General features: G+C 40.7%; 1 protein-coding gene and 1 pseudogene across 1 annotated transcript in view; both read left to right on the top strand.

Moving 5' to 3' along the window:
- The window catches only part of LOC116372022 (zinc finger protein 271-like), a 100,181-nt pseudogene extending 93,603 nt beyond the window's left edge, over nucleotides 1–6,578 (top strand).
- Nucleotides 6,579–7,227: 649 nt separating this feature from the next.
- LOC116372015 (zinc finger protein 721-like) overlaps nucleotides 7,228–14,799 on the top strand; it is a 43,312-nt gene continuing 35,740 nt past the window's right edge. Inside the window, exons 1-2 of the mRNA XM_031821084.1 lie at nucleotides 7,228–7,279; nucleotides 14,252–14,266. Of these exons, the coding sequence (XP_031676944.1) occupies nucleotides 7,228–7,279; nucleotides 14,252–14,266 (67 nt within the window). The remainder of the gene's footprint in view (nucleotides 7,280–14,251; nucleotides 14,267–14,799) is intronic.

Raw genomic sequence — 14,799 nt, forward strand, 5'->3', positions numbered from 1 at the left:
CAGAACACCAGATGGTACAGCTTGGTCTGGTCTAGCATACAGCTTGCTTTATCGGCTTGGGCTGGGTTTCTGTAGAGCACTTTATGACAACAGTGACATCAGCATCCATAATGATGTGCGTTTGTGTCCCCTCTTTATGGTTACCAGGACAACGCTAGCCCTTCCTCCCTCCCGGAGTCCATGTGTCGTGCCTCTCCCGGTCCCACCTTACTGCTGGGTATGAAGAGGTTGTCTGTGCTGCTGGTGGACTTCAGGAAAACAACGGGGCTGAGTGGAACTGTGAGAGGAGGAGAAGAGATGAAAGGATCAGATTTGACACATCAAAGTAAGTGCTGTAGTTTAGTTTGAACAAATACAATAGATCTGCCCACTGGTATCTGTTACCAGGACAACCAGTGGAGTTATGTTAGTTGACAGGAAGATAGACTGGTGGATATGGATGTTATGAATATCATAACACTGAAAAAGGATTCTGCCAATGAAAAGAGAGAAACCAATATACCATATAAAACCTTGATGAAAGTTAGCTTTAGAGAGAAAGTTTCAAGATGATCCAATGTAAGGTGCTTGTTTTACAAAAACTTAAACTTGAAACATTATGGATATTACATTGCCTGTCCCAGTCAACCCCCCTATCTTTACAAGACTGTTGAACAGGCAAACTAAACTCTAGACACTGTTAATTAATGAACTAATACTGAGGAAAGCTGTGATCAGGCTTATAGGGAAGGACTTTCAATAAACACAGCACTTAAAAATGACTGATTGGCTGAGAGAAATTGATGATGATAAAAATATTGTTTGTGCTGTTTTGTTAGACTTCAGTGCGGCTTTTGACATTATCGATCGTAGTCTGCTGCTGAAAAAACGTATGTCTTTACACCCCCTGGTATATTGTGGATAAAGAGTTCCAAAAAAAGCTAACCTTTAAGAACAAATTCTTATTTTCAATGACAGCCTACTGCCTTGTTCAGGGGCAGAACGACAGAGTTTTACCTTGTCATCTCGGGGATAAGATCCAGCAACCTTTTGGTTACTGGCCTACCGCTCTAACCACTAGGCTACCTGCCGCCCCAGAGGTACCTGTCTAACAGAACACAGAAAGTGTTCTTTAATGGAAGCCTGTACAACAAAATCAAGGTAGAATAAGGAATTCCCCAGGGCAGCTGTTTGGCACCTACCTTTTTCAATCTTTACCAACGACATTTGAGTAAAGCCAGTGTGTCTGTATGCGGATGACTCAACACTGTACACATCAGCTACCACGGAAACTGAAATGGCAGCAACACTTACAAAGAGCTGCAGTGAGTTTCAGAATGGGTGGCAAGGAATAAGTTAGTCCTAAATATTTCAGATTGCCTTAAATTACATGGCCTACTATGCTAATTCTGTAGCGGTATTGTTAGAGGGGGGTATAGATAAAGTTTTGTTGGGGCGCCAGGCAGGTATTAACCCTAGTTATTAAAGTTAGTTGAATAGATAGAGTAGTGCTTCCAGACACATTCTAAACATGATGGAGTCTTAAAGGAGGACTGTAGCATCTAATGATGAATTACTATGGAGTCTGATGCTTTAAAGGAGAAGTTTACCCAAAATCCAGAAACTTCTAAGTGATTCCATACATTGAAACTAGTCCCGTGGATTTTTTCCCTCTCCCCCTCTCTCTCCCTGTAGTGCTGTTTTGAAACAACTGCAAAACGTGACTCGTGACGTTGCTGGGTGCGGGCCTCACTCTGCTGCTTTGCCAGTTAATTTGTTATTTTATTACAGCTATGGCCTTTGTCTTTCACCTGGAGTTGTTTGTTTATGTCTGAGAAAAAAACACCTTTCAACTCATAAAACATATACAAACTAAACTCAGCAAAAAAATGTACGTATCTTTTCAGGACCTTGTCTTTCAAAGATTATTGGTAAAAAATCCAAATTACGTCACAGATCTTTATTGTAAATGGTTTAAACACTGTTTCCCATGCTTCAATGAACCATAAACGATTAATGAACATGCACCTGTGGAACGGTCGTTAAGACACCAACAGCTTGCAAATGGTAGGCAATTAAGGTTACAGTTATGAAAACTTAGGACACTAAAGAGGTCTTTCTACTGAATCTGGAAACACCAAAAGAAAGATGCCCAGGGTCCCTGCTCAACCGTGTGAATGTGCCTTAGGCATGCTGCAAGGAGGCATGAGGACTGCAGATGTGTCCAGGGAAATAAATTGCAATGTCTGTACTGTGAGACGCCTAAGACAGTGCTACAGGACGGACAGCTTATCGTCCTCGCAGTGGCAGACCACGTGTAACAACACCTGCACAGGATCGGGACATCCGACCATCACACCTGCGGAACAGGTACAGGATGCCAACAACAACTGCCCAAGTTACACCAGGAACGCACTATCCCTCCATCAGTGCACAGACTGTCCGCAATAGGCTGAGAGAGGCTGGACTGAGGGCTTGTAGGCACTGCAGTACTTAATGCAGCTGGTGCCCACACCAGATTTTGTATTTATTTTTATTTTACCTTTATTTAACTAGGCAAGTCAGTTAAGAACAAATTCTTATTTTCAATGACGGCCAGTGGGTTAACTGAACGACAGATTTGTACCTTGTCAGCTCGGGGATATGAACTTGCAACCTTTCGGTTACTAGTCCAACTCTCTAACCACTAGGCTACCCTTCTGCTGTTTCCAGCTCCCCAGATACTGACTGTTACTTTTGATTTTGACACCCCCCCTTTGTTCAGGGACACATTATTCCATTTCAGTTAGTCACATGTCTGTGGAACTTGTTCAGTTTATGTATGCTGTTGAATCTTATGTTCCAACAAATATTTACACATCTTAAGTTTGCTGAAAATAAACGCATTTGACTGTAAGAGGACATTTTTTTTTTGTTGCTGAGATTAGATTGGCGAGGGGGGAAACAATTTAATCAATTTTAGAATAATGCTGAAATGAAACAACATTTGGAAAAGGCGAAGGGGTCTGAATACTTAACGAATGCACTGTGTCTGTGTGTATACTGAACCAAAATATAAACAACCATTTCAACGATTTACAGTTCATATAAGTCAGTCATTGTAAATAAATAAATTAGGCCCTAATCTATGGACTTTACATGACTGAGGGGTGCAGCCATTGGTGGGCCCTGGAGGGCATAAGCCCACCCATTGTGGAGCCAGGCCCAGCCAATCAGAATGAGTTTTTCCCCACAAAAGGGCTTCATTACAAATAGAAATACAACTCGGGTGGCTGGTCTCAGATGCTGTGGGGATCCTGGGCTGGCGTCGTTATATGTGGTCTGTGGTTGTGAGGCCAGTTGGATGTACTGCCAAATTCTCTAAAATGACGTTGCCAGGCTTCTGGTAGAGAATTGAACATTCAATTATCTGGTAACCACTCTAGTGGATATTCCTGCAGTCAGCATGCCAATTGCACGCACCCTCAAAACTTGAGACATCTGTGGCATTGTGTTGTGTGACAAAACTGCATATTTTAGAGTGGCCTTTTATTTTCCCCGGCACAAGGTGCACCTGTGTAATAATCAAGCTGTTCAATCAGCTTCTTGATATGCCACACCTGTCAGGTTGATGGATTATCTTGGCAGAGAATAAATGTTAACTAACAGGGATGTAAAAAATTCTGCAATCTTTTTTTCCCAGCTCATTAAACATCCAACACTTTACATGTTGCATTTATAATTTGTTTATTGTAGTTATTATCAGTTTTAGGAACATCTTTCCAAATATTTCACTTTATTTTTTACTTTACCCAAAATATGACATCAGCGATAGTCAAAATGTTAAATCTGTGAACGTCTAAATAAGAAATTGGGCCACTAAAACAGCAGGTGTTGAACCCTTTCAACAACGGGGAGATTTTACTGATGTGCTTTGTGTCTTCAACGTAAAAACAAGTTTTGGACTTCCACTTAATGACTTATTTACTGTTGTGTTTAAGGAAGTGTGTACAGTCGTGGCCAAAAGTTTTGAGAATAACACAAATGTTAATTTTCACCAAATCTGCTGCCTCAGTTTGTATGATGGCTTTTTGCATATACTCCAGAATGTTATGAAGAGTGTGCAGATGAGTTGCAATTAATTGCAAAGTCCCTCTTTTCTATGCAAATTAACTGAATCTCCCCCAAAACTGGAAGCTTCAAAAGGAGAGTGGTGCTTGGAATCATTGTTCTTCATATGTTACCCACGGTTAACTGCAAGGAAACACGTGCCGTCATCATTGCTTTGCACAAAACGGGCTTCACAGGAAGGATATAGCTGCCAGTAAGATTGCACCAAAATCAACCACTTATCGGATCATCAAGAACTTCAAGGAGAGCGGTTCAATTGTTGTGAAGAAGGCTTGTTGATTCAGGTGTGGGATCGGGGCACCACCAGTACAGAGCTCAGGAATGGCAGCAGGCAGGGGTGAGTGCATCTGCACGCATAGTGAAGCAAAGACTTTTGGTGTCAAGAAGGACAGCAAAGAAGCCACTTCTCTCCAGGAAAAACATCAGGGACAGATTGATATTCTGCAAAAGTTACATGGATTGGACTGCTGAGGACTGGGGTATTCATGTGTGGGGTTGCTTCTCAGCCAAGGGTGTGTGCTCACTCACAATGTTGGAACACAGCCATTAATAAAGAATGGTACCAACACATCCTCCAAGAGCAACTTCTCCCAACCATCCAGGTACAGTTCGGTGACAAACAATGCCTTTTCCAGCATGATGGAGCACCTTGCCATAAGGCAAAAGTGATAACAAAGTGATTATTATGCAAGAATGGGCTGCCATCGGTCAGGATGTGGCCCAGAAGTTAATTGACAGCATGGCAGTGCGGATTGCAGAGGTCTTGAAAAAGAAGGGTCAACACTGCAAATATTGACACTGCATCAACTTAATATCATTGTAAATAAAAACCTTTGACACTTATGAAATGCTTGTAAGTGTACTTCAGCATTCCATAGTAACATCTGACAAAAATATCTAAAGACACTGAAGCAGCTAACTTTGTGGAAATTAATATTTTTCATTGTCAAAACTTTTGGCCACGACTGTAGGTCTCATTCTGTATCATACAGCTATGAAAGTTATATATTTAGAACCACCTGTTCGATTGGAATCCAGTGACGTCTGTGTCTTGAGTGTCCTAGAACTGTTTAGTTTTTTGTGTTCTGACAAACAGAATGAATAAATAAGTAGTGTAAACATTGTCAGTAATTACCAGGAAACTCTACAACATTTGTATTAAAATCACACTGAGATTGTTTAAACTGGCCTTAGGGATCTGATTAGGATTTACCCTCGTAGCAAGGCCGTTTTATCATGTGGAGGTTTCATTCGGGTCTCTATTTAAAAAAACACTGTCTTTGTCAGGAGAAAGACCAGATTCAGAGGAACCAGAGCCAGGGACGTCTAAACCAGCAAGACGACACCAGTGTTCCCACTGTGGAAAGGGTTGTAACCACTTATGTGAGCTGAAACAACATGAGAGAATACACACCGGGGAGAAGCCATACCACTGCTCCCAGTGTGGAAATAGTTTTAACCAGAAAGGAAACCTGAAAACTCATGAGAGAATACACATAAGGGGGAAGCCTTACCGCTGCATGCAGTGTGGAAAGAGTTTTCGCCATAAAGGAAACCTGAAAGCTCATGAGAAAATGCACACAGGGGAGAAGCCTTACCACTGCTCCCATTGTGGAAAGCGTTTTAACGATCTGGGGAAGCTGGAACGGCACGAGAGAATACACAGAGGGGAGAAGCCTTACCACTGCTCCCACTGTGGAAAGCGTTTTAACGATTTGTGGAAGGTGAAACGACATGAGAGAATACACACAGGGGAGAAGCCTTACCACTGCTCCCACTGTGAAAATGTTTCAACCAGTCAGGGGAGCTGAAACGGCATGAGAGAATGCACACAGGGGAGGAGCCTTACCACTGCTCCCAGTGTGGTAAGGGTTGTAACGATTTGGGGAAGCTGAAACGACATCAGAGAATACACACAGGGGAGAAGCCTTACCACTGCTCGCAATGTGAAAAGATGTATAACGAGAAAGGTCACCTGAAAGCTCATGAGAAAATTCACACAGGGGAGAAGCCATACCAATGCTCCCAGTGTGGAAAGTGTTTCACCTGGGCAGGGGATCTGAAAAAACACGAAAGAATACACACAGGGGAGAAGCCTTACCCCTGCTCCCAGTGTGGCAAGTGTTTCAACGGGACAGGGGATCTGAAAAAACACGAAAGAATACACACAGGGGAGAAGCCTTACCCCTGCTCCCAGTGTGGCAAGTGTTTTAACCGGTTAGGGACCCTGAAACAGCACAAGATAATACACACAGGGGAGATGCATTACCACTCCTCCCAGGGCGCAAAGCTTTTGCCCATTTAGGAAGCCTGAAAGAGACACAGAGGAGAAGGCTTACAGAAGATTAGATTTTGGGAAAAGATGTTACTCATAACAATCACTTAAATGTCATTAGAGAATCCACACAGGAGAGAGAAATTACTTCTCTTAGCATATATTGATATTTCACATCTCATTGACTCACAACTCATCAGAGAACATACACAGTGCTCCCATTGTCTTATATTGTTGACTGATAATGTGTTTACCTGTTTTTACCAGATGAAATTGCTTCTTCCAATTATTGAGTAACAAGTACCTGTTAAGAAACTGACTGTTAGAAATGTTAAGGCTTCATGGATTGATGAGGAATTTAAAAACTGTATGTTTGAAAGAGTTGGGGCAAAAGGAGTGGCTAATAAGTCTGGCTGCACATCTGTACTGCAAATTGAGAAATTATGTGACCAAACTCAACAAAAATAATAAACGTATTAAGAAGCCAAGATCAATGATATAAAGAATGATGGAAAAAAACATCATGAAAGAAAAGCAGTGCAAGTATTGAAAAATTGTTATCGATCAATAATGACAAACCTCCTGGCATTGACAACTTAGATGGAAAGCTACTGAGGACAGTAGCTGACTCTATAGCCACTCCTATCTGACATATTTTTAACATGAGCCTAGAGGAAAGCCAAATTAATCCACTACCCAAGAGTGGTAAAGCGGCCTTTACTGGTTCTGCCAGCTCTACCTCATGATGGGTATAGGGGAAATGTTAGTATCATGTAGTAGCCTAAACCTATCGCTGTTACATTGAACAGGGTGAATGGAATATGAATGACAGTCATCTGATATGCTGTAATAGAAATAAGGCCATGAATCAACAAATTGTCCTGCCTCACCACACTGACAGCCACTGTTTCGATGGTGGGCCATTCTTGGGAAACTGTTGAGCTGTAAAAACCCAGCAAAGGTTTTCTTGACACAAACCTTTACCACTCTAAAGGCCGCTTTACCACTCTCAAGAGTGGATTAATTTGGCTTCCCTCCAGGCCTGAGGACAAAGACTTTCCTCTAGGCTCATGTTAAAAATATGGTTCTGCCAGCTCTTAGCAAACTGTTGGAAAAAATTGTGTTTGAACAAATACAATGCTATATATTTCTGTAAATGAACAAATGAACAACAGACTTTCAGCATGTTTATAGAGACGGGCACTCAACATGTACTGCACTAACACAAATGACTGATGATTGGTTGAGAGAAATGGATAACAAGAAGATTGTGGGAGCTCTATTGTTAGATTTCAGTGCAGCCTTTGATATTATTGACCATAACCTGTTGTTTAAGAATGTTTGTGCTATGGCTTGGATTCAGAGCTATCGATCTAATAGAACTCTGAGGGGTTTTAATGGAAGCTTGTCTAATGTCAAACATATGAAATGTGATGTACCGCAGGGCAGCTCTCTAGGCCCTCTACTCTTTTCTATTTTTACCAATGGCCTGCCACTGGCATTAAACAAAGCATGTGTGTCCATTTATGCTGATGATTCAACTATATAAGCACCAGCAACCATAGCTAATGAAGTCACTGAAACCCTTAACAAATAGTTGCATTCTGTTTTGGAATGCATGGCCAGTAATAATCTGGTACTGAACATCTCTAAAACTTAGAGCGTTGTATTTGGTACAAATCATTCCTTAAGTTCTAGACCTCAGCTGAATCTAGTAATGAATTGTGTGGCTGTTGAACAACTTGAGGAGACTAAATTACTTGGCATTACCTTAGATTGTAAACTGTCATGGTCAAAACATATAGATTCAATGGTTGTAAAGCTGGGGAGAGGTCTAGCCATAATAAAGAGATGCTCTGCTTTTTTGACACTAATCTCCACAAAGCAAGTTCTGCAGGCTCTAGTTTAGTCTAATCTTGATTATTGTCCAGTCGTGTGGTCCAGTGCTGCAAGGAAATACCTAGTAAAGCTGCAGCTGGCCCAGAACAGAGCGGCTGTCACGCCCTGGCCATAGAGAAGCTTTTATTCTCTATGTTGGTTACGCCAGGGTGTGACTAGGGTGGGCATTCTAGGTTCTTTTTCTGTGTTTTTGGCTGAGTGTGGTTCCCAATCGGAGGCAGCTGTCTATCGTTGTCTCTAATTGTGAATCATACTTAGGCAGCCTTTTTCCACCTGTGTTTTTTGGGTAGTTGTTTTCTGTATAGTTGATTTGCCTTACAGAACTGTTCGTTCTTCTCTTTGTTATTTTGTTTGAATGTTTTTTGATGAAATAAAAATCATGAACACTTACCACGCTGCGCTTTGGTCCATGCCTTCCGACGAGAGACATGACAATTATGTCATGTTTTGTGTTGACCGCAGGAGGGGTAGCTGCTGCTTTTGCAACAGCTAATGGGGATCCTAGTAAAATACCAAATACCAAACTCTGTTGTTCTCTCTGAGCTCAGAAATAAAGAATCTTGGTTTGACTTGGACTCCAGCAGATCCTTATATTATAATATCCACTACAACTCACCCACAGATTACTGTTTCATGATGGTCTCAATGAAGAGTTCGTCATTCCACTTTCCTGTGGGCTTTTACAAGCCTCCCACTGGTTGAATAAACATTGTTTCCATGTCAAATTAAAAATCATGCTTAACATTGATGAACCTTCACTATCTTCATCCCTAAACTAGCAACATTAACTATTGTCTATTGTTATTCTCAATGACATTCCTGGCCTTATGAAATCCTAGCTAAATACAATGTTCCCACCCGTTTTCATGTCTTTGGTTATGCAAACATTTGTTTATTCGATTATATTTCTCATTAAGATGAATATAGTTTTAATTCTGCATGGGTCACGCATTGCTTTGGTCATGTGGTCCCTTATGGGTCAATGATTTTAATTAGAATATAGCAATTATGCTCTCCTCAATCACTTACAGTTTCTTTGGAAAGTATTCAGACCCCTTGACTTTTAGGTTTAGGTCATCAGTAAAGGGGACATCTTAAATATTACAATGACCCTTTCAAAGACAGACATCCCCCGGACCTCCCCCTATAACTATTTTTAAAAGGGTAAAAATGATCTGTTTTCTACAGCATTAAGATCAGGGCGTTGTGATGCCCACTCCAATACCTTGACTTTGTTGTCCTTAAGCCATTTTGCCACAACTTTGGAAGTATGCTTGGCGTCATTGTATATTTGGAAGACCCATTTGCGACCAAGCTTTAACTTCCTGACTGATGTCTTGAGATGTTGCTTCAATATATTCACGTAATTTTCCAACCCCATGATGCCATCTATTTTGTGAAGCACCCCCACAACATGATGCTGCCACCTGTGTGCTTCACGGTTGGGATGGTGTTCTTCGGCTTGCAAGCATCCCCCTTTTTCCTCCGATCATAACGATGGTCATTATGGCCAAACAGTTCTATTTTTGTTTCATCAGACCAGAGGACGCCTTCAGGCATTTGGAAATCGCTCCCAAGGATGAACCAGACTTGTGGAGGTCTACCATTTTTTCTGAGATCTTGGCAGATTTGTATTTATTTTCCCATGATTATCAAGTAAAGAGGCACTGAGTTTCAAGGTAGGTCTTGAAATACATACACAGGTGCTCTTCCAATTGACTCATGACGTCAATTAGCCTATCAGAAGCTACGAAAGCTATGACATAATTTTCTGGAATTTTCCAAGGCTGTTTCAAGGCACAGTCAATTTAGTGTATGTAAACATCTGACCCACTGGGATTGTGAAATAATCTGTCTGTAAACAATTGTTGAAAAAATGACTTGTGTCATTAACACAGATGTCCTAACCGACTTGCCAAAACTATAGTTTGTTAAAAAGAAATGTGTGGAGTGGTTGAAAAATGAGTTTTAATGACTCCAACCTAAGTGTATGTAATCTTTAGCTTCAACTGTAAATACTGTATCCTTCACTATCTATTCTTCACTATATATTGCATCTTAGCTGCTGTGTTTCTGCTCATCCATGTTTTCTACTTCTATATTTCCCATTCCTTTACTGGATTATGTGTATTAGGTTTAGTTGTGGAATTTGTTAGATATTATCTGTTTGATACTGCTGCACTGTCGGATCTAGAAGCATAAGCATTTCACTACACTCACAATAACATCTGCTAACCAGGTATATGTGACCAATAACATCTGCTAACCATGTGTATGTGACCAATAACATCTGCTAACCATGTGTATGTGACCAATAACATCTGCTAACCATGTGTATGTGACCAATAACATCTGTAACCATGTGTATGTGACCAATAACATCTGACAACATTAATACCATGTGTATGTGACCAGTAACATCTGCTAACCATGTGTATGTGACCAGTAACATCTGCTAACCATGTGTATGTGACCAATAACATCTGACAACCATGTGTATGTGACCAATAACATCTGCTAACCATGTGTATTTGACCAATAACATTTGATTTGATTTGATTTCAACAAAACATGTACTGAGTGAAAAATGCAAGTTGAATGGGTTTCCATTGCATTTTCAACTCTACTGAGGGTTTTGAAAAACCGTTGAGTTATATAGCAAAAGTCCTCTTGTCCCGTGCACTGTAGCCAGCAGCTCACAGATACAGTGCTGGTAGGTTACCTACATGATGAGATTATTATGGATAAGAGTGATAATATTTTATTTGTCAAATGGCAACCAAGCATCAATCATGTCACCAGAATAAGACCCTCAAAATGTATTGGAAAGGAGCATCAAGCTCAACACATGCACTTTCACCACCCTGTGAAGTTCATCATTTATTTAATCTGTAGCCTAATAAACTGCATGGTTTCCCAAGTCGTAGTGGGAGAACCACACAATATATCATCGCGTGACTCCAAGTTAACTAAGATATTATCGTTATTAAATCAATATTTGCGCATAAAGGATTAATACCGCCACTTCTCGTTTATACATTTTTACTGACACAAAACGACCCCACCATGTCAAACGAAGTAACAAATCGTCTGTCGGCATTTAGAAAAGTGTACAGGCATATCCTGTTTCCATCAGCCCTGTCATGACTTTGGAAATGGTTGGATCAATATCCACCTTCATGATATGGATGAAGCCTGATTTGGAATGTCTGAGTAGTTCTATATGATGTCATAATACACACCTCCGATAATCAAGTGATATTTGGAATGTCTGAGTAGTTCTATCTAATGTCATAATACACTCCTCTGATAATCAAGTGATATTTGGAATGTCTGAGTAGTTCTATCTGATGTCATAATACACCCCTCTGATAATCAATTGATGTTCACGTGATGCATTTGCTCCATTGTTTACATTTAAGTTGGAGGCCCACTCTGATGGTGTATGTCTTTTTATAAATTTATTTAACCAGGTAGGCAAGTTGAGAACAAGTTCTCATTTACAATTGCGACCTGGCCAAGATAAAGCAAAGCAGTTCGACACATACAACGACACAGAGTTACACATGGAGTAAAATAAACATACAGTCAATAATACAGTATAAACAAGTCTATATACGATGTGAGCAAATGAGGTGAGATAAGGGAGGTAAAGGCAAAAAAAGGCCATGGTGGCAAAGTAAATACAATATAGCAAGTAAAACACTGGAATGGTAGATTTGCAATGGAAGAATGTGCAAAGTATAAATAAAAATAATGGGGTGCAAAGGAGCAAAATAAATAAATAAATTAAATACAGTAGGGAAAGAGGTAGTTGTTTGGGCTAAAATATAGGTGGGCTATGTACAGGTGCAGTAATCTGTGAGCTGCTCTGACAGTTGGTGCTTAAAGCTAGTGAGGGAGATAAGTGTTTCCAGTTTCAGTGCTTTTTGTAGTTCGTTCCAGTCATTGGCAGCAGAGAACTGGAAGGAGAGGCGGCCAAAGAAATAATTGGTTTTGGGGGTGACTAGAGAGATATACCTGCTGGAGCGTGTGCTACAGGTGGGAGATGCTATGGTGACCAGCGAGCTGAGATAAGGGGGGACTTTACCTAGCAGGGTCTTGTAGATGACATGGAGCCAGTGGGTTTGGCGACGAGTATGAAGCGAGGGCCAGCCAACGAGAGCGTACAGGTCGCAATGGTGGGTAGTATATGGGGCTTTGGTGACAAAACGGATTGCTCTGTGATAGACTGCATCCAATTTGTTGAGTAGGGTATTGGAGGCTATTTTGTAAATGACATCACCAAAGTCGAGGATTGGTAGGATGGTCAGTTTTACAAGGGTATGTTTGGCAGCATGAGTGAAGGATGCTTTGTTGCGAAATAGGAAGCCAATTCTAGATTTAACTTTGGATTGGAGATATTTGAAATGTGAGAAATGTAACACAAATGTGTTTTAACACACTACCTATTAGTAGAAGTATTTATTCATCATCCACATATTCATATTAAGCTTCAACGTCTGTGTACAGGAAAGTATCATTTGAAAGACGTAAGAGAAAATATATCAGTTTATTGTTAAATTATTATGACGTTCTTTCCAACACAAAAAGTGTAGTACCTATTGTTTCCAAACTGCGTTACCCACTCCAGCCAGCAGATGGCGATGGGCGTCTTTCAGGTGATGCTTCTTGCGTGACGTATAATGGACTGGACGGGACGCTTCTTCAGGAACAACAAGGCGCCAACTCTTTCAACCACCTCGGTAGCCTGCTTGACAATAAAACTAAAAGATTGATTCTTTGGACCATGTTATTGTACATGAGCTAATCTCAGAGTTTTAGACAAATTTCGGTTGACGTATCTACTGGTGAACTTTAACCTCATGTGCTTGTTCAATTTGCAAACTTGTTAAAGATTGATACTGAGGTTAGCACTAGGCTAGTCGCTAATGCTAGCTAGCTAACGTCCCTGACCATGAGCTCACTGAACTACTCCTCCCTTGCTAATGAAGAGGAGGTCTGCTTTACGGAGAAAGAATATTTGAGAGTGAAAAAGGAGGAAGAGGAGGCTGTTATTGTGAAAGAAGAGAACGAACCTTTTAGAGAGGAAGAGGATGCTATCTTAATAAACGTGAAGGAGGAAGACGTTTTGAGAGTGAAAAAGGAGGAGACAGAAGATCCGATTGACACCAGTGAGTACTGTCTTGAAAACAGGGACACAAACTATGCAGTTGTTGAACTAATGTGGGGTTTTTAATGGGCATTCTTACTGTAGGAATTGTTAAATGGTCGATCTGCCATTGGTTCATATACTTTTGGGACTTTTTAATTAGATGTTTTGAATTCTCCATGTGGTCGACATTAAAGTTCCCCTCATCTAGTATAACAGTCTTTTAAAATTCAATATTGGTGCGTATGTTCTACTTAAAATATAAAAAGGCACCCATTTTGTGGAACAACCATTTTACATTTGCAACACATATTTTTTTAAGAAATCAAGATGAAAGTGGCCATTTTAGGCTCTTTTTAGTCATATTCATGCCCCTTGTAAGACTGTGATTGCAATAGAAGATCATAAGTTTACCATCTGTTTGATGTTCTCATTCACACAGGAGAGAGACATGACTATGGTGGATCCTCTGCGGAGCCTCAACAACATCCTGATGCTGAAGAGGCAGAGAAGAGTCTCTCCAGATCAGAACACCAGATGGTACAGCTTGGTCTGGTCTAGCATACAGCTTGCTTTATCGGCTTGGGCTGGGTTTCTGTAGAGCACTTTATGACAACAGTGACATCAGCATCCATAATGATGTGCGTTTGTGTCCCCTCTTTATGGTTACCAGGACAACGCTAGCCCTTCCTCCCTCCCGGAGTCCATGTGTCGTGCCTCTCCCGGTCGCACCTTACTGCTGGGTATGAAGAGGTTGTCTGTGCTGCTGGTGGACTTCAGGAAAACAACGGGGCTGAGTGGAACTGTGAGAGGAGGAGAAGAGATGAAAGGATCAGATTTGACACATCAAAGTAAGTGCTGTAGTTTAGTTTGAACAAATACAATAGATCTGCCCACTGGTATCTGTTACCAGGACAACCAGTGGAGTTATGTTAGTTGACAGGAAGATAGACTGGTGTATATGGATGTAACACTGAAAAAGGATTCTGCTAATGAAAAGAGAGAAACCAATATACCATATAAAACCTTGATGAAAGTTCGCTTTAGAGAGAACATTTCAAGATGATCCAATGTAAGGTGCGTGTTTTACAAAAACTTATCCTTGAAACATTATGGATATTACATTGGCTGTCCCAGTCAACCCCCCTATCCTTACAAGACTGTTGAACAGGCAAACTAAACTCTAGACACTGTTAATTAATTAACTAATACTGAGGAAAGCTGTGATCAGGCTTATAGGGAAGGACATTCAATAAACACAGCACTTAAAAATGACTGATTGGCTGAGAGAAATTGATGATGATAAAAATATTGTTTGTGCTGTTTTGTTAGACTTCAGTGCGGCTTTTGACATTATCGATCATATTCTGCTGCTGAAAAAACG

This window comes from Oncorhynchus kisutch, unplaced genomic scaffold (assembly GCF_002021735.2).
Source record: "Oncorhynchus kisutch isolate 150728-3 unplaced genomic scaffold, Okis_V2 scaffold3840, whole genome shotgun sequence".
Taxonomy (NCBI): Eukaryota; Metazoa; Chordata; class Actinopteri; order Salmoniformes; family Salmonidae; genus Oncorhynchus; species Oncorhynchus kisutch.